The 26,572-nt window shown below is 41.8% G+C and overlaps 1 protein-coding gene across 1 annotated transcript; it reads left to right on the forward strand.

Moving 5' to 3' along the window:
• The first annotated feature begins 12,078 nt into the window (after positions 1 to 12,078).
• On the forward strand, positions 12,079 to 19,457 carry LOC143890065 (phenylalanine ammonia-lyase-like). The gene is made up of 2 exons (XM_077394608.1): positions 12,079 to 12,588; positions 17,312 to 19,457. The coding sequence occupies exons 1-2, from the start codon at positions 12,182 to 12,184 to the stop codon at positions 19,059 to 19,061; spliced, it is 2,157 nt and encodes a 718-aa protein (XP_077250723.1). The 5' UTR covers positions 12,079 to 12,181; the 3' UTR covers positions 19,062 to 19,457.
• The last annotated feature ends 7,115 nt before the right edge of the window (positions 19,458 to 26,572 follow it).

Below are 26,572 nucleotides of genomic sequence, written 5' to 3' on the forward strand. Positions count from 1 at the left end.
TACGAATTTCTCTGAGAGCGGTGTAGCCCGATGCCGCTAGCTTTGAGAGCACATCAGCCTTTGCATTTTCAGTCCGGGGGACTCTGATGACCTCAAAACTTCCGAACTTACTGGCCAGGCTATGCACCCTTTGCAGATACTTGATCATTCGCTCTTCACGGGCCTCATACACTCCTTGGATCTGGCATACAACTAACTGTGAGTCGCAGTACGCCTTCAGTCTCTGAGCGCGGGCCTGAATGGCGAGGTTCATTCCGGCGATGAGCGCTTCGTACTCTGCCTCATTGTTTGACACACGGAAACCAAACCTCAGGGCATAATTCAGGACAAAGTCCTCTGGTCGTGTGAGAACTAGTCCGGCACCGCTGCCACTTTTGTTTGAAGATCCGTCGACATATACCTCCCAGAGCGGCTCTTCAGGACACGGAAGCAGGCTGGTTGGTGGAGCTGCACTCTCAAGCCCGGGAAGCGGAACCGCTTCGGCTTCGATCTGCTGCTCGGGTATAACCGGTTCTGCTTCTAAAGGAGGCACTGCTTCCGACCCGGGGTCTGAATCTGGCATTGTACATTCAGCTATGAAATCTGCAAGAACCTGAGCTTTGATCGCTGGCCTGGGCAGATATTTGATGTCAAACTCGCTGAGCTCCACGGCCCACTTCACAAGTCTGCCTGAAGTATCTGGCCGGTGGAGGATCTGCCTGAGGGGCTGTCCCGTCAAGACCTTGATCATATGCGCCTGGAAATACGGCCTTAACTTTCTGGCCGCCATAACGAGGGCGTATATGAGCTTCTTGACAACCTGATATCTGGTCTCTGCATCATGGAGGACCTTACTGACATAGTAGATCGGCTTTTGCTGGTGGTACTCCTCTCTGATCAGTACTGCTGCAACTGCCAAAGGTCCCGCTGAAAGATACAGAATCAGCTCTTCTCCTGGCTCTGGCTTGGACAGCAACGGCGGAGAGGACAAGTACTGCTTCAGCTCTTCAAATGCCGCTTGACACTCCGAAGTCCAGGGCGCGGTTTTTATACCTTTGACTACGTTGAAGAACGGAAGGCATCTTTCCGCGGACTTAGAGATGAACCGCCCCAGGGCAGCCACTAACCCGGTCAGTCGCTGTACTTCTCTGATAGTTCTGGGCAGAGTCAACTCCATCACCGCCTTGATTGTTTTAGGATTTGCCTCTATCCCTCTTTGGCTCACCATGAAGCCCAGAAACTTGCCTGCTCCGACGCCGAATGTATACTTGGTCGGATTGAGCTTCATGTTGTGCCCCCTCAAGACTTGAAACGCTTCTTTGAGGTCGGCAACATGATTGCAAGCAGCTCTGCTCTTGACCAGCATATCGTCCACATATACTTCCATATTGCGGCCGATCTGCTCTTTGAACAGCCTGTTGACGAGCCGCTGGTAGGTGGCCCCTGCGTTCTTCAGCCCAAAAGGCATAACCTGATAGCAATAAGTCCCCTGATCGGTTACAAAGGATGTCTTCGGAATGTCGGACTCATGCATTCTGATCTGATTATATCCTGAGAAGGCGTCCATGAAACTTAGCAGCTCGTGACCTGCAGTAGCGTCGATGAGCTGATCGATCTTTGGGAGCGGGTAGCTATCCTTCGGGCAGGCCTTATTCAGGTCTGTAAAATCTATGCAGGTCCTCCACTTCCCATTAGACTTCTTCACCATCACCACATTCGCGAGCCAGTCCGGGTACTGGATCTCGCGGATGAAGTCGGCCTTCAGAAGCCTTTCCACCTCTTCTCTGATGGCCCTTCGCCTCTCGGGTGCAAAGTGCCTCCTCTTCTGTTTTACGGGCTTGCAGGTCTGATCAACCCCAAGCTCATGGGTGCTAATTGCAGGGTCGATGCCGGGCATGTCTGAAGGAGCCCAGGCAAAGACATCTGCATTGGCTCTGAGGAACTGAGCAAGATCCTGCTGCGCGGCCTCTGACAGGGCAGACCCAATCTGAACAACCCTCTGGTCGTCATCGCTGTACAGAGGGATAGATATAAGGTCCTCGGCCGGTTCGTTTACTATGATCTGGGCTTCATCCCTTAGATCAAACAGCTCGATTGGCAGAGACTCTGACGCATTCTTCCCTTTCAGTGCCGTTGCATAGCACTGCCTCGACTGGGGCTGATCCCCTCTGATTTCCCCTATACCTCCTGGTGTAGTGAACTTCATCTTCTGATGATAGGCGGAGGGAACAGCTCGGAGGAGATTCTGGCCGGGGCGTCCCAGGATAGCATTGTAGGCCGACTTGGCCCTTACCACCAAGAAGTTCACCATGGCGAAGGACTGGCAGGGCGGCTCCCCGATAAGAACTGGAAGCTCGATCTGCCCTTCAACTTTGACAACTTCTCCGGAGAACCCGAACAGATCAGAGTTGGCCGGCTTCAGACGGTCAGTTCCGATCAGCATCTGCTCAAAGGCGCGATAATAGAGGATGTCTGCGGAGCTCCCGTTGTCGACCAAGATCTTCTTCATTTCCCAGTTCGCCACCAGCATGGTGATGACCAGGGCATCATCATGCGGGAGGATCAGGCCGTCGAGATCTGCATCTGAAAAGGATATCTCGTTCTCTAGCCTGGCCTTCTTGCTGCAGGTATGGACGACGTTGATCTGCCGGGCATAAGTCCTGCGGGCTGATGAAGAGGTTCCTCTCGCGGTCGGCCCTCCTGAAATGGTACCAATAACACCATGAGGTTGAGGTTGAGGTACCTGAGGAGGGGGGCTGGCCGGCGCAGGAGCTTGGATGCGGTCGCCCAGAGGTTGAGCACCCCGGGGGCTTCTGCCTCTGTTCCTCGGCTTGTCCTTGCGCTCTCTTCTGTTGTCATCATTTTTTAAGTACCTTCCGAGGTACCCTCTGCTGATCAGCTGCTCGATCTCCTCCTTCAAATGAATGCACACATTGGTGTCATGGCCGTGGTCCTTGTGGAACCTGCAGTACTGGGACATGTTTCTTTTCCCCGTCGAGGTTTGCCTCTCCGGCCACCGGATGAAATCCTCTTCCCGAATGGCTGCCAGGATCTGTGCTCTGGACGTGGTCAGCCGCGTGTAATGCTCTCTCGGGTGGGGGCTTCTCCCCTTTCGGGAAGGGCTTCTCTCCTTGCGGGAAGGGCTTCTCTCCTTCTTCTGAGATTTATCATCCCTACGCTGCTTGGTAGGGTTCTTCTCCTCAGGCCTTCTCTTGCTAGCAGAGTCCAGGGCGGCGAGAGTTTCCTCCACCGAGATGTACTCCTCCGCCCCGGCCATCAGGTCTGCGAGGGACTGCGGATTGCGCCGGGCCACTGCTCGTCTGAAGTCAGTTGATCGGGCGCCGGCCAGAAGGGCATTCGTGGCCGCGGAGGGATCCAAGTTGGGAACCTGAAGGGCTTCCCTATTAAAGCGACCAACGAATACTTTCAAGGCCTCATCATCTCCCTGCCTGAGGGCCATCAGCGAAGCCGTCGTCTTCTTGGGTCTTCTGCTGCTCATAAAGTGACGGGCCAGGTCGTCCCCAAAGTCATCAAAATTGTCCACGGACCTAGGTTTGAGCCGCGAGTACCAGTCCCTCGCGGATCCAGTCAATGTGGTGGGGAATGCCCGGCAAAGGAATCCATCCGACGCCCCGTGGAGGAGCATTGTAGTCCTGAAAGTCTCCAAGTGGCCCGCGGGGGCTGCCGCGCTGAGCACTCTGTCCGAAAATGGGGGAGTGCTTGTGAAGATCCGGGAGGTAGGCCGGCCCTGCTCTATGGTGAGCTCTTCAATTCGATGGTCGATCTGCTGGATCCTTAGTAACATCGGGTCGTCTCTCTTCTCTGCCCGGTGGACGGGCCTCTCTCTTCTTGCCGGCGGGCTCATAGCAAGCCGGACTGACTGGCCGGACTCCTTCGCCGGTGCCGCGATCCTTCTCCGTGCGTGGGGTCTCTCCTGCTGCCATGCTTTTGTACGGAAGGAGATCGTGACCGGTGATGTAGGCGAGGCTCGGGGCGCACCTGCTTGTCCCGGGAGAGGTGATCTCGTCTTGTGGAGTGACGAGTCTGTTCCCGGGGCAGGGGCGTGTGCTCTCTGCGGGAGCTTCCCCTCCTCTGGGTGGGCTGAGAAGCCTCGACTGGGTGCTGCTGGAGTGCGGGGGCCGGATTCCTGAACTGCGCAATCACAGCGGTCATTTCTTGGAAAAGGGCCCGCATCTCCCTTGGGGTCGGGGTAGGGTCTGAGCGGTCCGAGCGGGTCGGACTTTGCTCCCCTACCGCCCCGGCCTCTATCTGCGAGGCCAGTCGCTCGCTTCTTCCTTCGCGGGGGGCCGTAGCCCGGGTCGTCCGGGAGGCTGGCACATGCTTTCCATTTTTCCCTACCATTGCTTGAGTGAGGTTCCGAACAGCTTTTTGTTCCGGGGTCCCACGGATGGCGCCAAATCTGTTAGGTCTAAAATTGGTAACAGGTTATGGTAGGGCCGGAAGGGCTGATCTGGCAAGCCACAGCTGAAGGGCTAATGGAGTCCTGCGTTGCACAAGGGCACAGACAAGGAGACAAAGGGTCAGAAGACCAACCTGAAGTGGTGCTCCGGACGGGCGCTTCGACACTCAAGTCAGTATGAGCAGGAGTGCAGAGCAATATCCGAGCAAAAAGCTTAGGGTTTTGATCTCAGATCCCTCACCTTAGCACAAGTTAAGGCTATTTATAGTGATTCTGAGCCACCTGTCCAGGACATGTGGTAGCCCCTGTATGGACCAGGTTTCATACCTAGGAGGGGCAGGTGGAAGTCCCCGATTGGTCCAGACGTCATACCTAGCAGGGACAGGTGTTGGCTTTGCAGTGGTCCCTGTGAGGGCCACGTGTCAACAGCCGATTCGTTGCAGATTTTGGACCCCATCACCTCCTTCTGCTCATCCATGGACAGTAAGGGGTGACACCCAACCCGACCCGACCTGACCTGAAGAACCCTTTTTTTTTCAGCCAGAATACGACCTGATTTCCAACCCGACGAGGTTCGACCCGACCTGAACACGACCCGACCTAAGTTCAACCCGACCCAACTAGAATTTTTTAACTTAGAAAAAAAAAATTCATAAAAAATCTCGGGTTGAACTCAGGTTGGGTTGCCCAAACCCTCAACCCAAACCCGACCCGAACTCAATCCGGGTTGGGAAAACTAAACCCGACCCCGACCCCGACCCGATTTTTTTTGGGTTGTACCCCTAATGGACACACTTCTTTCTCAAACCCCTTGATCTCCATACAAGAAAGAAAATCCCTTTAACACTATAAAAAGAATCAACAAGAGTCTTCTTCTCTACACGAGAATAATCACGATCTCTTTCCTTCTCTCATTTTTTACTAAAGAGTATAACCGTATCTTTTAAGGTTTTACAATTTAAAAAGGGAAGTGATATTTATGCCCCTTTTGATCACCAGACACCCAGCGTCAGTGTATCAATGGCAAAAAGGAGGCTAATGTACTTTATGTCAGAAAAATCCAGTGGCTTTGATTGCAAAGTACACGGGCAAATGGGTGTCTCTGTGATAAAAGGGGCGTAAATATCATTTCCCTTTCAAAAATTAACCATAACAAGCAAGTCTCGACAGAATGTCGTTTTAGAAGTGTCTTCTGATTGTCTTGGGAAACCAGATACAAAGCACTACAACTTGAGTGTCCCTTGCAAAAACAAAACACCAGGGATGCATTACATTTATCACTGCATTTAATTCTTCATTTATCATGACGGAGATATGAGAGAGAGAGAGACAGAGAGAATGCCAAACAGAAGGTGTCCTTGCAAAAACTTAGCCGCAATGGTGCCCCAAATGAATCCACCTCACTCATTACATTTATCATTGCATTTAATTTCCATTAATCATCCCACTTCTTAGTGACGTGGATCCAATGAGGGTAGAGAGAGAGTTAGAGAGAGTTATTTGGGTGTTTGGTTGAGCTTTTAAGTGAAAAACCCACTTACTCAGATGAGGTGCTCAAATGTAATCCACATATATAGATGAGGTGATCTTATGTCCTCTACGACAATGTTAGACTTGCAAAATGTTGTTGATTGCTGTCTTCACTTATATTTGTTTGTTAATCAAATAGGCTTTATAAATGCAAAGTCTATGGGATAATCAAAACATAAGCAAAAATGATGATAAGCATGATAGAAAAATATTAACTTTATTTAGGGGCTAAAGTTTCAAACAAATGTGACAACAAATAGAGGCCTCGGTTAACACAAACTAGAGTCTCTCCACCAAGCTGATATGGCATCAGAGAAAAATCCAGCAAGTGGAAGGTAGTTCGTCACTAAAAAAAATCCAAGTCTTACGGACCACATACCTTTCACCGCACAGGCTTCCAGGTCGGATTTAGGGCTTAAGGTTTAGGGTTTTGTAGCTCTTAATCGCACGTAGTCTCACGGATATATAATGTTTGTTCAACATGAGATGAGGAGTAGCTTTCATCGACATAATGGTTCATCAAATCAATGGTCCCCACTAGACAGTAAAACACCATGTGGGACCCACAATCGATTATCAATTTGTCAGGATCATTAAAAGGACTTTTTATGTGAACAAGAATCATTGTTCGAGGCAAGAAGCAATAAGGATGTCTTAGGCTTCATGTGTATCTTTCTACTTTGTCCTTGAGCTTCATGTGTATCTTTCTACTTTTATGCAATATATCTGTGGGGGTTTGCCTAACCCCAGCTTGGTCTTGCCTAACCCCAGCTTACCCATAAAAAAAAAGGATGTCTTAGGCAAGTGGGCTTCTCACTCTGGCGCTATCAACTCAACTCAACTCAACTCAATTAAAGGTCCCAAACTAGTTGGGGTTGGCGCAATTAAAGATTGATGAGAATCTTCAGAAGCGACTGGAAAATAGATTGATGGGAATCTTCAGAAGTGACTAAAGAATCCTACTTTTTAGTCGAAAAAGAACAAGATTTTTGACATATTTTTCCTTTTATCATTCTCTACACCTAAAAAAGGAGAGAATCCCGTAAATAAATGGTTGCCGAACATGCCCTAAAATACTGAAATGGCTTTAAGCTTTGTACTATACTCAGAAGGCCATATGCCCCTTCCCTTTTTTTTCTTTTTCTTTTTAATCTTTTCTCCTAATGAAGTCATTTTCAATAATAAATGACATAAACCCTCCCGATATCGCGATATGTGCGAGAAGGTAAAGAAGACATGTTCTAATGTTCGCACCTAAAACCCTTTCCATTTCTTTTACGTGGGGTTTCCATGATTTTTCTTCTGCCCATTTCTTTCCTTCCAAGATTTCTATCTACCAACTCATCAATTTCTCGTTTCTTAATCGTCTCATCTCTAGAGATAATAGAGATATCGGGAATTTATTGAATTCTACTTGAAGGGTTATGATTTGATCAATGACCCTATGTTTAATATTCTCAAAATATCGTGAGATAATAATATATCTCGATTTTAACTCATCTATCTAGTTTTTCAGCTCTCTGTTACCTACCCTTGAATCTGGGGGTTGGTGGTGACCACGATTTGTCATGGTAAGTTCAACAACATTTACACCCTATTTTCAATTTTTCTTAATGTTATTCTATTATAGAGGAAAGCTAAACTCAAAGGAGCCCTTGCAAAAAAACAGGGAAAGGGCGCCGTCATTGGTCAAAACCAATTTAGGATGTCCAGAAAATCACGGTCATCACGGCCATAAAGCAGTTCTGACTAATGAGGGCGCCCTTTCCCTTATTTTTTGCAAGGGCTCCTGTGAGTCTAGCATTCCTCTATATTATATTATTTGAGGCCAATATGCATCTTCTGTCTGACCTTCTAACTCACCAACTTTATATTGCTTGTTCCAGAATAATAAATGAGTAAATAAATTATAAAGTTAGTAATAGTATAAGATAAGGACAATAGCATCACCACCACCACCAAGTTTGGCCATATATGATAGATATTGATAGATAGTATGATTTCGTGTAGGTAACGATCTTTTCGACTCCACTATTCGGTTAATTTGGCCATGTATGATCAAAAGAAATGATTAAGATAAAGAAAACACCTGATCATGTTTATCATTATCTTAGTAATTATGCATTAAAGGTAGAGAAACTTTTAAATAAATAGCCCTTGTAGGCATATTGTTTGGTGAGACTGCCATTTATTCAAAATTAAAGGGGCCGCCGTTTGAATAGATTGATTATGCTTTCATTGAAAATTTTAAATTCACTGTAATAAAAAACACTGATTTGTAAATCCTTAATCTATAATATATACTAAACACGTAACTTTTTCAAAATATCATTCTCTTTATCATGAAAATTTTTTCCTGCACCTACCATATTTTGATGGGATTGGCCCATATTTTTTACCCAAGAGTCGCATGGGTAGGGCCTACCATTTTACATGATCCGGTGGCCCATCTACTCTATCCAAACCCATGTATATCATGGGACCACTATTTTATGCCTCATGCTATGATGGGTAGGGCCCAATATATAATGATCATTGCTAGCATGAGGGCCCACCGACTCTACCTAAATATATGAATCTCTACGCAAATATATGCATCTAACTGAAGCCCACCATTTTACACCTCATGTTTTAATGGCGTGGGGCCCACCATTTTTCACCCATGCATAGCATGGGATTGAATACTAGTTATTAACATGGTTTTAAATTTCGGACCAAAATTTTGGGTTTCGGTCGTAACCGACACCAAAACGTTACATATCGGAAACAGTATTTTATTTCGTCCATTGCGGTCAAAATTTTCCCTTTTTTCAAAATTTCACCCAAAAACTTGTTTTTTTTAATTAATTTTGTATTTTAAGGAAATTTCGGCCGAAATTACCGAAATTTGGTATCGAATAAAATAATGTTTTTATCATTTCGCCGGATTTCGGCCGAAATTTCGATTTCGGTGGGGTCCGAAACCGGTACCGAAACCAAAATTTAAAACCATGGTTATAAAATATGTTGTTTAGATAACATCTTGTAATTTTTAAGGATACGCAGTTTTACGCTCTTTGAATGAAATCCTAGATTCTAAAAGACATTGATTTTTATTTTAGTGGTTTTTTGGCATTATCAGTTAATCAAATTAGTTGACAATTTCAATAAGCAGTCTAATGCATTTTAACGTTGCTACTCAACTCTATAAGAGGGTTACCATCTTTGTGTTGTATTAAAGGATTTAACATGGCCAAACCCATGATTATTATAACAGGGCGATGATATCTCTCTCCCCCCTCTTTTAACGTGATTTGACGGAAAAAAGCGTTAAAGTTGCCCACTGTTCACAATATAAAGGGAGCGAATGCGTCCTGCAGGGGATGAAAATACCATCGCCCTTATAAGTTATAACATTATGGGACTGAATTATAGGTCCTGTTAGAGGATAGAAGCCTGCTATGAGACTGTATCCTGTAGTAGATGTCAGATTTGGAAAACAAACAACTCAAATCTAGATCCCTTCCCCTCAAGCACTTTGAATACAACTATAATATTTGTGATGCAGAACGTGCGGCGTGGATCAAATCTTTTATTTTTTTTATTTTTTATTTTTATTTTCGTAATTTTATTTTTAGTATGTTTTTAGGGCATCAAATCTTGTTCTTTTAACATGATTTTGGTGTTTTTAGAAAGATTTTTCGATTACCTATCTAAAGAGCCCAAGATTACGCGATTTGGACTTGATTTGGCTAAGTTATAGGCAGTTTTAGGATATGGTAAATGTCTAGTACGGGATTACTATTTTAGGATTATCTTAGAGATATTTCTTGCTTTATTTTTGTTGCTCTAGATAAAAGATTACGAATAATTGGTAGGCAAGCATTTAGGGTTGCTGAAAGTAGATTTTAACTCTCTATATTATGTAATGGCATGAGGAAAAAAAGATAGATTTGAAAAAAGTTTATTTTTGGGATATCACTTGTGAAGAGAGCATTTGCTCTTTCACGTGGGTGAAGGAGCTTCACTTCTTTCACCTTTTATATTGGAGCTTTTCTCCAAACCGTGGCATGGGTTTTTCAAGCTCCCACGAGATTATTTTAGTCGCTTCTTGTGTTGATCTTCATCGTGTTGCCGCTCTCACGCTCCCTGCATCAATTTGTCCAAAAATATACATGGAATTAATATTCAAGAAAACATTGTTAATTACAATAAGACGTGGAACAAAATACAAACAACATATAGAACATGAAAATACAACATCTATGTATTAATTTTCTTGAAGGCAACCATGTCTAGATTATTTATTTTCTTGAAAGCAGCCATGCATGCTAAATGAACAACCAAATAGAAGCTAAGGAATAAATACATGAATAAGCTTTTGCTTTTACTTAGGCTCTGTTTCTCTCCTCTCGGCGTAGAATGGACGTAAAACAAATTTACATCCATTTTTTCACTTAAAACTAAACTCAACTCAACTAAGCCTTTGTCCCAAACTATTTGGGATCGGCTAATGAATCCTTAAGAAAATTTTCATGTTTTCTAACGGATTCATTTCATAGAAAAGTGGCGAAGTTTATGGCCGGCTGCCAACCAACTAGTTAAAATGGACATAAAAACAAATTTCTTTTACTCTCATTTTTAAGTAAAAAAACTGACATAAAATTTCTTTTATGCCCATTTTACTAGGAAAAAACATAGCCTTAACATAAAATATTGTAGGTATAGAAGCAGACCCATAATTTTCTATTAGCAAAAATCAATATGCCAAAAAAAAAACATAACAAAGGAAAACAGCAATAATTATGCCTTTCTCCTCTAGACTTCTTAATTGGTTTTATTTTGTTTTCTTACAAAAGCAAAACCCTATAGCAGAAATTGTAACCACAAGCAAAGCCAGGATAACAAGCAACATATATATATAAGAACAGATCACATCCCAAAACCAATGTGGAAGCCTCAACCCTCTGCCATAAGTTGGAAACAAATTAAATCAGCCAAAAAGAAATAAGATACAAAATTTAAGGAAACCAAAACTTATTTGTCAACCTAATTTGAAGGACTTTAGAAGGAAAACAAATTCCCCATCTCAAACAACTTCTTCTCTCTTTCATCTCAAAAGCAACAAAAACCACATGGCATCTTAGGGTGTGTTCGGCAACTATTCTTTTACGAGATTTCCCCTTTTTTAGGCGTGGAGAATGACGAAAGCCAAAAAAATCTCAAAAATCATGTTCGGCTGCGTGACCTGCTAAGGTCTGTTTCAAAAATTTCTGCTACTTTTTCGACTAAAAAATAGGATTCCTCAGAGCGATAAATAACCGTTTCTAAAATTTCTCATCACTCCGTTTCCGCCCGATTCTTTAGGCGAGAATGAGAATTGTATAAAGAACTTATTAATAAACATATATAGAACTTATTAATAAACAATTATAAGAACATCTAAAAAATCAACACCTAAAATGAATAAAGAACTTATTAATAAACATATATAGAAACTATTTACTTCATCTGAAAACCACATAAACATAAATCTCATCCTTGAAATACTCCTAAGAAAATAGAATATAGAATGATGAGATCTGGGCCCACTGGGAAGCAAGCCGTATTAAGATGGGGTTGGTTGGTCACTTGGTTGGTTTTCCACCAACGAGGAACAGTTCAGAAAAACCATAAAAATAAAAACTAAAGAGAAAGAGAAAATTAAAAGGCTACTGATATTTGCACTACCATTTTTTTGGTAATTGCACTAACTCACCTTGCCTTTTACTATTTAACCATCCATCAAAAGTAGCAACAATTCCCAAAAAAAACCTCTCATAAGTTAATTAAAATGGAAAAGGCAAGGTAAGTTAGTGCAATTATCAAAAAACGGTAGTGCCAATATCAGCAGCCAACTAAAACCGTCGTAGTAGACGAGAAGATGCCACGTTGACCAAAATGTGAGGAGAAGTTCCCACCAACCACCTCTCTACCTTTGAAGAGTAAAAACCCTCGTGGCAATCTCATGCTTCTGTCACGCCACCATGGTAGCCACATGTCATCAGATCCCACCTTTAAATATCATAACGATCGGACGGTCGTGAACACTTCTCAACTAATCCCATTGCACAATTGGTAGGTGGAATACCATATCTAACTATCTATATAAATACTCAAAACTAGGTGAACCAAACTCAAAAGGAAATTCCATCAAATCTCAAATTTCCTTTCTCAAATCCATCCCATTTTTTCTAAAACCCCTCATTTTGCAATATTCTTTGTGGGTTTTTCATGGAATTCTCAAAACCATCTCTTGAACAAGTCCTTGAGAAGGACAATGGCAATGTCTCCATTGAAAGCTTATGTATGAAAGACCCTTTGAACTGGGGAATGTTAGCTGAGTCTCTAAAGGGTAGTCATTTGGACGAGGTGAAGAGAATGGTTGAGGAGTTTAGGATGCCAGTGGTGAAGTTGGAAGGTGCAACTTTGACGATTGCCCAAGTGGCGGCCGTGGCCCACGAATCGAACGTTAGAGTGGAGCTTTCGGAGTCGGCGAGGAGTGGGGTCCGGGCGAGTAGCGAATGGGTGATGGAGAGCATGAACAAGGGGACAGATAGCTATGGAGTCACTACAGGGTTTGGTGCAACTTCACATAGAAGAACAAAGGAAGGAGGTGCCCTACAGAAGGAACTTATTAGGTAAAAAAGTACTGTTCTAATCATGTTTACAATTACTTAATCATTACACCTCTTAGTTTTTAATCTTTCTCTCTCCCTACAACTTTAAATTAGTGAAATGCTTCACCCCTTGATGAAGTTTGTCATGGGAGTGAAAAGTTTTATGCAGTGTTTCAAAATGTGGATGTGGGTCAAAAAATGCGGCCAAAGCAAATCCTAGTTGACTTAGCATGATGCGGTTGAGTACTCGGGTTATGCTTTTGAGTACTCGCTGATGGGTCATAACTCGGAAGAGTCAAAGGATTTTTTATTGATTTTATGTTAGGTAAAATAGCACTCACCGGCCAACATTTTAGAGGACAGAACGCGGCTAAGATAAAAGGGAGTCGGGTAGGGGGAGGGAGCTTTGAAACTATGGTTTTAAGAAGGAAAGATGTTATGGAACATGTTAGATAGATGATAAACTTTACTGATAACATAATCATAATTAGAGAAATTTAATCCTCCTTCCAAATTTGGGACAAGATATTATTAATTGTAGTTTGAAGAGAGAGATTAAGATAGCCCTAATGAAAATTTGATGAGCAAAGTCTAATGGTATAAGCTCTCTCTCTGATTGTGATTAGAAGAACGTATAAATCTTCCCTTAATTCCTTCTTTTATTGACTTTAGGATGATTGAAAGTAGGTATTTTCTAAGCTGGCTTGCCCATATAGATGTGAAGATTAATAACATGGTCCAACCCTTTCTGAATTCTGAAATGCTCAATGTTATCTAAAGGGGGAGGAATATTAAAACACAACAGTTATGAATTAATATTGTGATCAGAGAAACTGAATCTTCCTATTCACGCTTTTACTAAATTTAAGATGAGTGTAGATAAAGTAGGTATTCTGTAAGTGATCTACCTATATTATAAGACTAGTTGGGCGGCCAAAAAAGAATTCTTTATAGCTTATTTTTAGAAAAAAGCTAATTAATAGGAGCAGTTTTCAACTAACTGAATTAATAGGAATTTCAAAAGCTAATTAACAGGGGTGTCTCTAAAAAAAAATTTGAGAGTGATTTTCTCTCCTAGACGATTTGTTTATCGTTAAAAATTAATAACCTAATTAATAGGGGCATGTTTCACATGAAGAGAATTAATAGGAGACGATTATGTTACTTGAACCAAAAGTAACTTATTTTTAAAAAGAGCCAAGTGTTCATAAAAAATCTAGTAGATATGAACCAACACAAACGAATAGAAAGAAATAAAGAATGATAAAAGTAACGTATCTTGGCACTGAGTAGATGAGATGGAATATCCCACCTAGGGGTGGCAAAATTGGCCGAACTGAACCGGAACCAAGCCGAAACCGAACCGAAAATTTGGTTTCAGTTTGGTTAAACCAAACCGATTCAAATTTCGGTTTGGTTCGGTTTGGGGATCAAACCGAATCGAAACCGAATATTTCCAATTATTATGAGTAAGGGGTGGCAAAATTGGCGGAACCGGTTCGATTCGGTTTGGGGGTCGAACCGAACCGAAACCGAACCATTGCCACCCCTAATCCCACCTAATAAGCCTTGTAAAACTGCTCAGAGTATCCATCGGTTTAAGGGGCTGTTGTTGGATCAAATATCAAGGGTGGTGCCTTTTTCAAGGTGGGGCCCCACCCATTCTCTCACAGCCAGTACTCCCTCCCTTCTCTAATTGATCATGAAGCCTTAGCTGGACACAATTACAAACACTTGAGATCTTTGAAGAAAGTGCACACCATAAATAGTGCATTTTAAAAAAATTATTGCATGAGGTCACTTTATTCAAAGATCCAAACCGTTCATTTGTTGCGAGGATATCATTCCCCTATTGGAAATTATGTATTTTATGTTTGGGACCCACATGTATTTATGTCGTATGACATATAGTGGTGACCATTCATTTCACGGTCAAAACATCTCACAATTATCATTTGGGTAGTGAACTCATACGTTGAAGTGATCGATTGTAATCTCTATTTTTACCGCATAAAAACTTAGTCATAATAGCATATATTGTTTACATGAGTCGTGCTCACACATACCCGAGTGTTGTTTTGTTGGAAATTTTAAAGAATTTGAAAAATCAAAAGTGCTTTTGCCTTGTCTTTAAAATTTAGAGGGAAAGATTCAAAATTTGATTTCCCTTTTATTTCAAAAGCTAGTGACTTTTGAGTGCTTTTTTGGGTTTAAATGAAAATAATGCCCAAAACGGTTTCCATTTTACCCCATTAATTGCTAAACGTTTTTTTTTTTAATGGCACCCCAAACGGTTATGATAATAACACCTATTAAAGTTGCAAAACCGTTTCATCTCCAACGGTCACAGATATGAATGTTGGAAGAGAAACGTTCAAGGCTTTTAATGGTGGCTTTTCTCAACATTAATACCCATTATTAGTGGCTCTTTCCAACAGACACTTTGTGGTCTATAAAAAGAAGAGGAGAATACGGTTTGGGTAAGGCTAAGAGTTTTTGGGGTCTACGTTTGGGGTGGCTTTTGCCAACAGAAAAAGAAAGAAGTTTACACAGAAAAAGGTTTATGTTTTCTGGTTTTGCTTCATTTCCTTCCTTCTGTTCCTTCCGTATCTGAGCACAGTTCTAAGGTGGTTCTGGGTTGACCAGTCAGCGAGTGCACGTGGGCTGGAGCCATATTTGGCTGTTTTATTTTGGAGCGTCGATTCGCGGATCCCGGTTGCACCGGTAGGGGGCGGATACGATTCTTAAGGAGAGTGACCAGTGGCATGACTCAGCCTTCTCTCTTCGAATCTGGTTTTTTCCAAACGTTTTTCCATCAAAAGAGATAAGTGCAATATGTTTTCCATGTTTTATTTCAATTATGGTTTAATTTAAATACATGGATTTTTGGCTTCGACTTGTACTGTTTTGAGGTCGAGTAATATGTTTTCGTTTCAAGTAATGTGTTTTGGGTTCAACTAAGCCATATATCATTCTTTCATTATTTGTTTATAAGATTTGTAGAAATCTGATCCGTCTATTTTATCCAACACTCTTAAGAATCATGTTTGGGCTTCTTAAGATATTGATTCTTTCCAACATGTTTTTTTGTATATATACTTTTATTGGCACTACCATATTTTGATAATAGGACTGCTAGCAAAACGGGATTTTGTTTGGAAAATAGAGATGAAACCCTATGTTACGACATATTCGCAAGAAGACAAGGAAGTGAGCTTGAATCCCCACAAAATGCAAAAAACACTATTGCTCTGTTTGGTTACGTTTTTTTGAGTAAAATAGCAGGGAATGTAATTCTCCTAATTACCCGATGGATGTTTGGTAGGGATTTAGCATAAATTGGAACTTTGACCGCCGGTTATGTCGGGCGCTTGTCCGGTGACGTGGAACCCTTGAAATTTGTCGAACGAATATCTCCAAATCGAAGGAAAAATGGGAGAATTTCTCAGGGAAATTCTTTTTCACCGTAATTGTCATAACTTTCTACTTTTGCTTGTAGTTTTTTCCGTAATTGTCATATCTTATTACATTTTGTTGGTATTTTTTTAGTAATTTTCAAACTTTATAACCATTTCTAGGTAAATTTTAATTTAAAACTTTATAACTTCTGCTATTTTACTTTTTTTTGTAATGATTACTTTTTTTGCTTATTTTTGCTTTTGTTAGCAACCTTTGCCCATGTGCGCATCTTTGCACAAGGATGGCCACATGCCGAGAAGTGGCATAGGAGAAGTTTGCTAGCAAATTCCTATAAAAAAAAGGAAATGTTATCAACACTACTGTTTTCTTATGAGGGCACTCTCACTTTATTAAAAGTACGGTATGGCCCACACCATAGGATGATCCAAACCGTCCATTAGATGGGCCATAGCCTAAATAGGTTATGCTCCAAAAATCATTTCCATAAGATGATCCTAACTCTCCAATCTGAATGTTAGAGGGTTGATCATAACCCTCTATAGATCGGAGGGTTAGAATCAACCAATGGAAATAATTTTGGGGCATAACCTATTTAGGCTATGGCCCATCTAATGGACGGTTTGGATAATCCTATGGTGCGGGCCATACCGTACTTTTTATAAAGTGAGGAGTGCCATCATAAAAAAACAGTAGCGCTGATAACATTCCCCAAAAAAATCTTAAAAAATACGGTAAAAAAACTCCTGCACATCTCCTACCCCCAGCCAAACAACGTCGGGGAGATTTGCTCACAATCTCTCCGTTGACTGATTTCCTTTTGATTTCCCCTTGACTTCTTCTTCTCTAAATCCCCCCAACATCTACCAGCATCCAAACAGAGCATATGGAAATGATCAAATTATCGGTCAATTCCACTTTTGTCGATCAATTCACGTTTTAGAATTTTGATAATGGGGAAACTCACCATGTCGTTTCCTTTTTAATAAGCTACTTAAGAGCTTTTTGGGGAATTGTAATAGCCTGGTTAATAAATAATAAAAGGCTATTTGTGTGTGTGACAACTGACAAGATGGTCAAAAGCTCACAAAAAAAGTTACGAAACAAAGAAAAGTGTACCCATCCAAAAAGTGGGGTACAAATATCTCTAGTAAAAATGGTCCAAGGCTTCATGAACTGGAATAACGAATGTACAAATTTTGTGTGTCTCGTGTCATTTGCGATTAGATTTGGTTTGCATTTTCCTCTTTCATTATTATTCTTCTTCATATTGTTATTATTGGGTGCTGATTCTGTTTGTGCATTGGAATATTCCTTGTGACAACAGATTCCTCAACGCCGGAATCTTCGGCTCCAGGCCGGAATCTGGCAACACATTGCCTACCCCAGCCACCAGAGCGGCCATGCTAGTCAGAATCAATACCCTACTCCAAGGTTACTCTGGTATCCGATTTGAGATCATGGAAGCAATCACTAGCCTTCTCAACCACAAGATCACCCCATGTTTACCCCTAAGGGGAACGATCACGGCATCGGGCGATCTCGTCCCTTTATCCTACATTGCTGGGATCCTCACCGGACGCCCGAATTCCAAGGCCGTTACATTCGATGGGAAACCGATCGATGCCGGCGAGGCATTCCGACTCGCTGAAATCCCTAACGGGTTCTTCGAATTGCAGCCCAAGGAGGGGCTCGCACTCGTAAATGGGACCGCAGTTGGGTCCGGTCTAGCATCTCTAGTGTTGTTTGAAACAAATGTACTCGTGATCCTTTCGGAAGTCCTATCGGCGCTCTTTTGTGAGGTAATGCAAGGTAAGCCTGAGTTCACTGACCATTTAACCCACAAATTGAAGCACCATCCAGGCCAGATTGAGGCAGCAGCCATAATGGAACACATCTTGGATGGGAGCTCTTACATGAAAATGGCTCAAAAAATCCATGAACTAGACCCCCTCCAAAAGCCTAAGCAAGATCGATATGCGCTCCGAACTTCTCCCCAATGGCTCGGGCCACAAATCGAAGTGATCCGATCCTCGACCCGATCGATTGAGCGAGAGATCAATTCGGTTAATGACAACCCTTTGATCGATGTCTCAAGGAACAAAGCCCTCCATGGGGGGAATTTCCAAGGGACTCCGATCGGAGTTTCGATGGATAATACTCGCTTGGCAATCGCGTCTATTGGGAAGCTCATGTTTGCTCAATTCTCTGAGCTTGTCAATGATTTTTACAACAATGGGTTGCCTTCGAATCTTTCCGGTGGAAGGAATCCGAGTTTGGATTATGGGTTTAAAGGGGCTGAAATTGCGATGGCCGCGTATTGTTCAGAGCTCCAATTCCTCGCGAATCCGGTGACTAATCATGTACAAAGTGCAGAGCAGCACAACCAAGATGTGAACTCATTGGGTTTGATCTCTTCAAGGAAAACAGCTGAAGCAGTTGAGATTTTGAAACTTATGTCATCAACATACTTGGTTGGACTTTGCCAAGCAATTGATTTGAGGCACTTAGAGGAGAATTTGAAGAACTCTGTCAAGAACGTTGTAACTCAAGCAGCTAAAAGAGTTCTAACCATGGGTGCTAATGGAGAGCTCCACCCCTCGAGATTTTGCGAGAAGGACTTGATCAAAATTGTCGATCGCGAGTACGTATTTGCATATGCTGATGATCCGTGCAGCTTAACATACCCTTTAATGCTTAAATTACGGCATGTTCTAGTCGAGCACGCTTTGATCAATGGTGAGAAGGAGAAGGATTCGAGTACATCCATCTTCCAAAAGATAAGTGCTTTCGAAGAGGAGATCAAGACCCATTTGCAAAAAGAAGTTGAGAGTGTGAGAATTGCTTATGAGAATGGGAATTTGGCAATTCCGAATAGGATCAAGGAGTGTAGATCATATCCATTGTATAAATTTGTGAGGGAAGCTCTCAATTCAGGATTTCTGACCGGTGAGAAGGTGCGATCGCCGGGGGAGGAATTTGATAAGGTGTTTACAGCTATCAGTGATGGGAAAATGATCGATCCGCTGCTCGAATGCCTCAGAGACTGGAATGGTGCTCCTCTACCCATCTGTTAGTACTATTTCTATTGGGCAAATATGTCACTTATTGGGCCTCACAGGTTTCTGACACGCCTACGATCCTCATCGCAATGTTTTTATTTTCTATTTTCTAGCATTGTTTCTCTTTTCTCCTCTGTTCATGTCCTCTATTTGGACAGAGTTCCGGCAACTGTACCGGAGATTGGATTTCATGGATATGAATGTCTCTATTGTTCAATGTGTTCTTTTTTATGCAAGGAGAAATGTAGTATGTTAATAGGGACTTCTTTCAAAATAAGGTGTAAACATTATTTTCTTCTACTGCATACATTGTTCCTTATCCAAAGAGAGGAAGAAGACTCTGATGTACTTACATGGGAAACCTTGGGTTTTATATGAGAGAAAATTATAAAGAGGCACACTTCTGTTGCATAGTGGGTTCATGTTTGCTTGTTTTCTGGATTTTCTTTCTATTTCTTGGCCCTGTGTTAGTACTCAATTGCTCAAAAAATCCCATTGGACGTGATCCTGACCATTTAATCAAGAGTTTGCAAATGAATTCCCTTCAAAAGAATATTGGCAAGAATCTACATTAAACGGCCAAAAATACATGTGAATCAAAAGCTAGAGGATCAAATCAGCATTGCTAAGATATAAGATGAACACCATAGAAAAGGGGGAAGTGATACATTGGCCCCCTTTTCTTCCACGCCCTATTGTGTATTTATGATTCCTCTTTTTACACGACACGGGAGGTGGCCAAATATATAGCAATTCCCCAAGAAAATGCAGTCAGGCTGAATCAAAGGAGGGCCCCAACTTTCACAGGTTATATTAGAAAACAATAGTAGAAGATATATGCTTGTTTTAGTATTATACTAGGCAGCCACTCTCATGTTGCCACATGTACCAAAGTAGGTGCGGGGCTGCTTGATTGTCACCGGGGCCGGAGCCACGTATGTAATAAGGGGGCAGCTGCCCCCATGAGTTGAAAAAAAAACTAAATAAAGTACATGTTTTAAAAGTTTTGGAAAAGTTTTTCTATGCTTTTCTAGAAAACAACAGTTGAAAAGTAGCAAAATATAAAAATAAAGTAGGACAATGATACTTTTCGTGGATCATGAGATTGGCTCACTGCACGAGGATAAATTCTCCACTTTTGACGTTTTCCTTTACCTTTGAAACTTAAGCCTCTGTTCACTTGCCTTCTCTAGAAAGGCATAGAAAAGAAAGTACCCATTTTTTTCCCGAGAATTGGGTTTTCCCACTGTTCTCTTCATTTCTCGGGAAAAATTCAAATATTATGTGGCTTTTAATTATACTGATGTAGAAAATCCACTTTCTGGCCAAATACAAGATTCACTTTCTCACCAAAACAGCAAGAAAAGCATTTTCCTTTCCCACACAAGAAAATTCGTCGAGGGTCACTCGAGTGAAACTCATTTTTTGAGAAAAGAAAACCGTAAACCCACATTATTCTTCTCCGGCCAACCTCTCTGGCGATCGCCTCTTCTCTGGCCAGACGTTTCTCCTGCAACATCCCCTCTCCCTCGAGATTGGTTTCTGTCAGCAGGTACTCCCCCTCTCTGTCTACTGGACTATTTCTGTTTCTCTACCATCACATTTTTTCATTTTTTTCCTGGAAAAATGGGGGATCTGCTTCTCCCTCTCTCTCTCTCTACCTCTCTTTTCTGTTTTTTGGAAACCCCTATTTTCATGAAAAAAATGTAGTGTTTTCAACACAAATTTTTCCAGAAAGTGGGTTTGAGCTGCTGCCTCCTTCAGCAATGGCAGAAATGGGGTTTGAGCTGTTGGGAAGAAATGGGTTGGTTCTATTGGGAATAAATGGGCTGGATCTGTTGGGATGAAATGGCTTGGTTCTATTTCAAGAATGGTGACTTCTTCTTAATGGCCGAAATGGAGTTTGAGCTGCTGCCTCCTTTGGCAAAAATGGGGTCCCTCACTAGTTAGGGTACATTTTTTTCTGAAAAAACTTGTGTCTTTTGAAAATCCGATTTTGCAGCAAAAATGGGGTTTCCTGGGCTCTGTGACTTTCCAACAGATCCAACCTTCTTTGCAAGAGATCCATTTTTCCAACAGACCCATCCCTCGTTTCTTTTTTTACAAAGAATGGCTTGGATCTGTTGAGATTCAAGCATTATTACCAGTTTTTGTTTGTGATTAGGGTTTCATTTTTGTTGAGAACGGACCCATGTATTAGGGTTTAGGGCCTGATTTCCATTTTGTGTTTTTGGGTTTGTATTTCATCTTTTCTATGTGGTTGTGGGTGTTTATGATATGTAGGTGTTTTGGAGGTGTTGATGATATGTGGTTGGGCCTTCATTACTGTTGAACTGAGTCTCCATCTTCGGATTTTTTTGTTGCAAAAACCTCTTCGATCTTGTTTGCAAAAATCCTCTTTGAGGTGGTTGTGGGTGTGGGTGTTTTGTTTCATTGGTACTTGTGGGTGTTGATCTTATTTAACTGATTTTGAAGTTTTTTTTGGTCTTTTTCTACATTTGGGTTCGGATTTTTTGGGGTATTTGCAATGGGGTTGCAGATTTTGGGGTTAATTCACTGATTTTGGTTTCAGTTCTTGGATGGGTGTTGTACATTTTTGTGGGTGGCTTGGTTGTGGGTGGATGGGTGTTGTACATTTCTATGGGAGGCTTGGTTGTTGGATTCTGATATAACGGCTTGGTTGTGGGTGGATGGGTGTTGGTGATATGTGGGTGGATGGGTGTTGTACATTTCTATGGGTGGCTTGGTTGTTGGGTTCTGATATAATGGCTTGGTTGTGGGTGGATGGGTGTTGGTGATATGTGGGTGGATGAGTGTTGTACATTTCTATGGGTGGCTTGGTTGTTGGGTTCTGATATAATGGCTTGGTTGTGGGTGGCTGGGTGTTGGTGATATGTGGGTGGATGGGTGTTGTACATTTTGTTTTGGTTTTCATAAAAAACCCCAGCTTGTTTTGTTGGTTTAGGGTACTAATTTGATCTTTTACAGCTTGTTTTGTAGAGCTTTTTTGTTTTTTTTCTGCTTTTCTTGTGTGGTCGGTTATAATGTCTTGGTGGTTTGGTGTTGCTCATATAGGGCTACCATCGATTATCATGCCTCGAGAACTACCAGATAGGAGGACACTGATTATTCGAGCTGTAGCTCTAGTAATGGCTGCGGTAGCTACAGCGGCGGTTAGGGTTAGACTTTACGTTGAAGAAAATATGACAAGGGGCCCTTATGAAAGTGGGTACGAAACTGGTAGGACATTTGTTACACGTGTTACGAATGCAGAGAATCATTGTATTGTGCTTCTGCGAATGAATGTTCGGTGCTTCCGCAGCTTCGTCGCAATATTTAGAAACACGGTCCTACTTGAAGACACAATACACTGTTGTGTTGAGGAACAAGTGGCGATTTTCTTACAAGTAATTGCCCACAGGCAAAGGAACCGTACTATTAGAGCATCCATTAGACGGTCAGGGGCCACTGTTTCGAAGTATTTTAACAAGTTTCTATGTGTTGTGCTCAAACTGCAAGAGTTGTTCATATTACCTCCATCAAGGGACACAGCACATCACATTGCTGACAACCCGAATTTTATGCCATACTTTAAGGTATCGTTTATTACCTTGTAGTAGCATGTAAGTTGCATAACAAGTTACTCATATGTCAGCACTGATGGGTGACATTTTAAATGTCCATATTGTAGGATTGCATTAGTGCAATTGACACACATTCAAGCAACAGTAGCCGAGGATCTGAAACCTAGATTTATTTGTCGTAAGGGATGGCCCTCTCAAAATGTGCTAGCTGTATGTGGCTTCAACCTGAAGTTTACTTACGTGTTAGCTGGGTGGGAAGGGTCGGCATCAGACTCTAAGGTCCTAGCATCTGCTTTATCAAAGCTGAATGGGATTCCTTGTTTACCAGGTACTACTGAGTTTGTCTTTTACTCCGTACCACTGTTGTTGTTCTCGGTTATGAAACTTATATATATCCCTTCGTGTGTCTGTAGGAAAGTTTTACCTTGCTGATGGTGGGTACCCATGCCTGAGAAATTTTATAACTCCTATCCGAGGCATTGATTACCACTTAAACAACATCAGAGGGCGCAGACCTTGAAATGCAGATGAGTTGTACAATCAAAGGCATTCATCAGTAAGGAATGTAATCAAGCGGACTTTCGGTGTCTTGAAGAAGCGATTCAACATAATTAATATGCCACCCATGTACCCATTCGAACGACAGGTCGACATAGTGTTAGCCTGTTGTTGCGTCCACAATCACATAAGGAGGGAGATGCCGAACGATACATACATTCCAATTGTAGACAATGAGTTGGGGCTAACTGTAGCGGAGGAGGAGGATGAAGAAGAAGAAGATCGTTTTCTTACTAGGGCTGAAGATGTGTTAGCCTGTTGTTGCGTCTACTTCGAGCAAGAATAATGAATCATATGTGGAATGATTTTCAAGCACAACGACGTCATTAGGATGACATGTTTTTGGGTTGTAATAATTTTATGACTATTTCGATTAGACTTCTGCAACTGTGTTTCATCATATGTTGTTTGATTGTATTAGGATTTGGAATTTTTTGGGTTGTAATAGTAATCTGTTTCATCGTACTCTATTTGATGATATATTGTTGTGAGTGATTATTTGGATATTTTTCTACTATGTTCAATGGTACTCTATTTGATGATATATTGTTTCACAATGTTGTAGATATAATGGAATCAACTTCAGTAGAGAAGAGGAAGAAAAATAACTCCTGGAACGACAATATGGATAGGCATCTCATAGTAGCCATGCAGCATCAGATTGCCGAGGGCCAGAAGGCCCCCAATGGTTTTAAAGATGCTGCATACAGTGGCGCAGCGCAGCAGCTTACTACTGTCCTTAAAAGGCAGATCACAAAGGACCGTTTGAAGACGATGAAAACTAACTATAGGTTTCTTAACACTATCGTCAACCTGAGCGGATTTGGCTGGGATCCACAGCTGAAGAAAATATCCGTTGAAGACCAAGTGAAGAATGACTATTTGGCGGTAAGTATAGGTCGTCATAATTCCATCATTACTTGAAGACACAATTTGGTCATAATCCTTACAATGCCTCGTTTTGTTTTCAGAGGAATCCTGATCATTTACGCTTCTTTAATAACCGTTGGGAGCTATATGAGGAGATGAAAGAAGTGTTCGGGGAAGATTATGCCACTGAAGAGTTCGCTAGGGACAGACATGCCCCTTCTCAGGACACACAGGATGTGGAGGGGCTTTTCTCATCGAGTCAGGCAGTAGGGCTCGATGATATGTTCGACGGTACGACCCCTGCTTTTACTCCTCTCCCAGCTCCTCGTGCTTCCAGATCACGTCATTCATCCCCAGTTAGAGACATCAGCATGGGCTTTAGTGACTCATTGCCACTGAAAGCCCCATCATCAGGTAGTAAGGGGAAGAGGAAGAGGAAGAGGCGAACTAGTGGTGGACAACTTTCATCTGATATGACTTACTTGTCAGATAGTGTTAGGATGGTTGCTGAGGCCATCATTACTACTGGTGAGGTCCATAGCCTTGCTGAATTGAAAGCCGTTGTGATGAGCACCTCTGGTTTCACCATGTTGGAGCTGCTTAGGGCCTATACGTACCTGCACAAAAATCACAAGGATGTTGAAGTCTTCCTTTCCCTTTCCGAGGAAGAACGAGTGGCTGTGATGGGCGATATTGTGGCGCGTTTGGCGTAGGTTGCTATGGTTTGGGGACCTTTTTTTGGGAATCATACGATCGTATTATATGATCATAGCATGACTCTGCTAGTTTTCTGCATCTTTATTTTGGACTTATTTTGAAGGACTTGTTATGTTGTTGTTGGACTTGTTTTGATGTGGTTTATGTTCTTGGGCTTTATTGTAATGTTGTTTACTTTGTTGGACCGCTTATCCTACGTGTTTGTCCGACTTTTTTGGCCATTTGGTTTATGTTGTTGGACTTATTTTGGAGGAGTTCTTATGTTGATTCGGTTTATGTTGTTGGACTAGTCTCAATGAGATGTTTCTTGTTTCTTGGAATTATTTTGTTGGACTTGTATATGTTGTCACTTTTTAATACTTTATGTTGTTACTTTTTTTATTTGCATTTCTGTAGGTTAATGGCAAAAACAAGTTTTATGTGGTTTTTAAGGAAAGACACTTGGGCGTATATGACAGTTGGTAATACTGTCATCTTCAAGTTAACGGGTTTAGTGGAGCGTGCTTCCGTTCGTATGGGAGTAGGGAGGAGGCAGAAGCTGAACTTACTGTGTTTTTACATGGCATTAGTGGGCCCAACAAAGATAGAAAAGAAGAGACCAACATTCCTACGCCCCAAGCTTCAACAAGCTCTTCTGTGACGAGTTCCTCTTCCAATTAGGTTTTATTGTAGTGTTTCTATTTATACTTTTCAATTTGTAGGCCCGTAAGTATGTCAGACTATGAAATATGGTTTAATGTAACTTTTCTATTTAGTTTTCCCAATACAGTTTACTTGGCAAGTGAACAGGCTTAGGAAACCTTTTCTCTGGATTTCTCAGATTTTTCTGCACAAGTGAACAGGCACAGGATTCCTTTTTCTGCACAGTTTCTTTTCCTTTCCTTTCCTTTTTGCCACGTCAGATTCCTTTCCTTTCCTTTCCCTAAAAAACAAGTGAACGGAGCCAAAGGAAAACATCAAGGACTCAAGGGGGGTGATTTTATCCATCAAGGGGGGAAATTGGGAAAATATCACTGCCCTAAAACAAACCCTAACTTGAAATTCACACTAAAAAAATAGAGTTCTTTTTTCCTTTCTCTGGAAACTACTCGCCCCTCCCATTCCCATGGTCCCACCATCCCAACTCGGCAACTCTCAAGCCGTTCGATTCAACTTCACCCCTCCCACTCTCATCTAAGAAGTAAAGAAGAAGAATAAGGAGGAGGAGGTAAGGGCATATTTTTTTCCTTTTTTCTTTTATTTTTTGTATTTCTGAAGACTAAAGCATTTGATTGATGAGATTTGCCGTAGATATTTATGATAAAACCCTAGAAATTTACGGAATCGGATGGCAGATCAATGGATGACTGATAATTTGATTACTTACATTGAAAATGATATATTTTGTAGCATTGATAATGAAACAATCATGCATTGCTTTCAGAACATGATCGACTCGTTGAGGACAACTATAGTGAGTTTTTCATTAACAATGTAATTTTTTTTGGATTAAATATATTATCTTATTTTGCCCCTCTTATGTATAAATCCTGGCTCTGCCACTGATTGTCACAATAATACAATTGAATGGCACACGAACGAGTGACACCAATGTCTTGAAGAAGTGCTTTGAGCCATACTAACTCGCAAGTGGTAGAAGCCGTCGGTCGACCAGCCCAATCAGAATCATAAAAGGCTAAAAGTTGCAACGAACGTTTTGCAGAGCAAAAAATCTCTTTCCATTGAGATGATCTGAGAAATGTAAGTATGTGCCGGAAGCTTCCATGTGAGATTTCATTGTATTTTGCATGAATTTTC

Source organism: Tasmannia lanceolata, unplaced genomic scaffold (assembly GCF_043159265.1).
Source record: "Tasmannia lanceolata isolate RefF3 unplaced genomic scaffold, GAP_Taslan_0.1 ptg000013l, whole genome shotgun sequence".
NCBI lineage: Eukaryota > Viridiplantae > Streptophyta > Magnoliopsida > Canellales > Winteraceae > Tasmannia > Tasmannia lanceolata.

Coding starts and splice junctions, on each gene's coding strand:
- LOC143890065 (XM_077394608.1), top strand. CDS start 12,182: ATGGAATTCTCAAAACCATCTCTTGAACAAGTCCTTGAGAAGGACAAT. Junction 12,589..17,311: donor CTACAGAAGGAACTTATTAG/GTAAAAAAGTAC, acceptor TTGTGACAACAG/ATTCCTCAACGCCGGAATCT.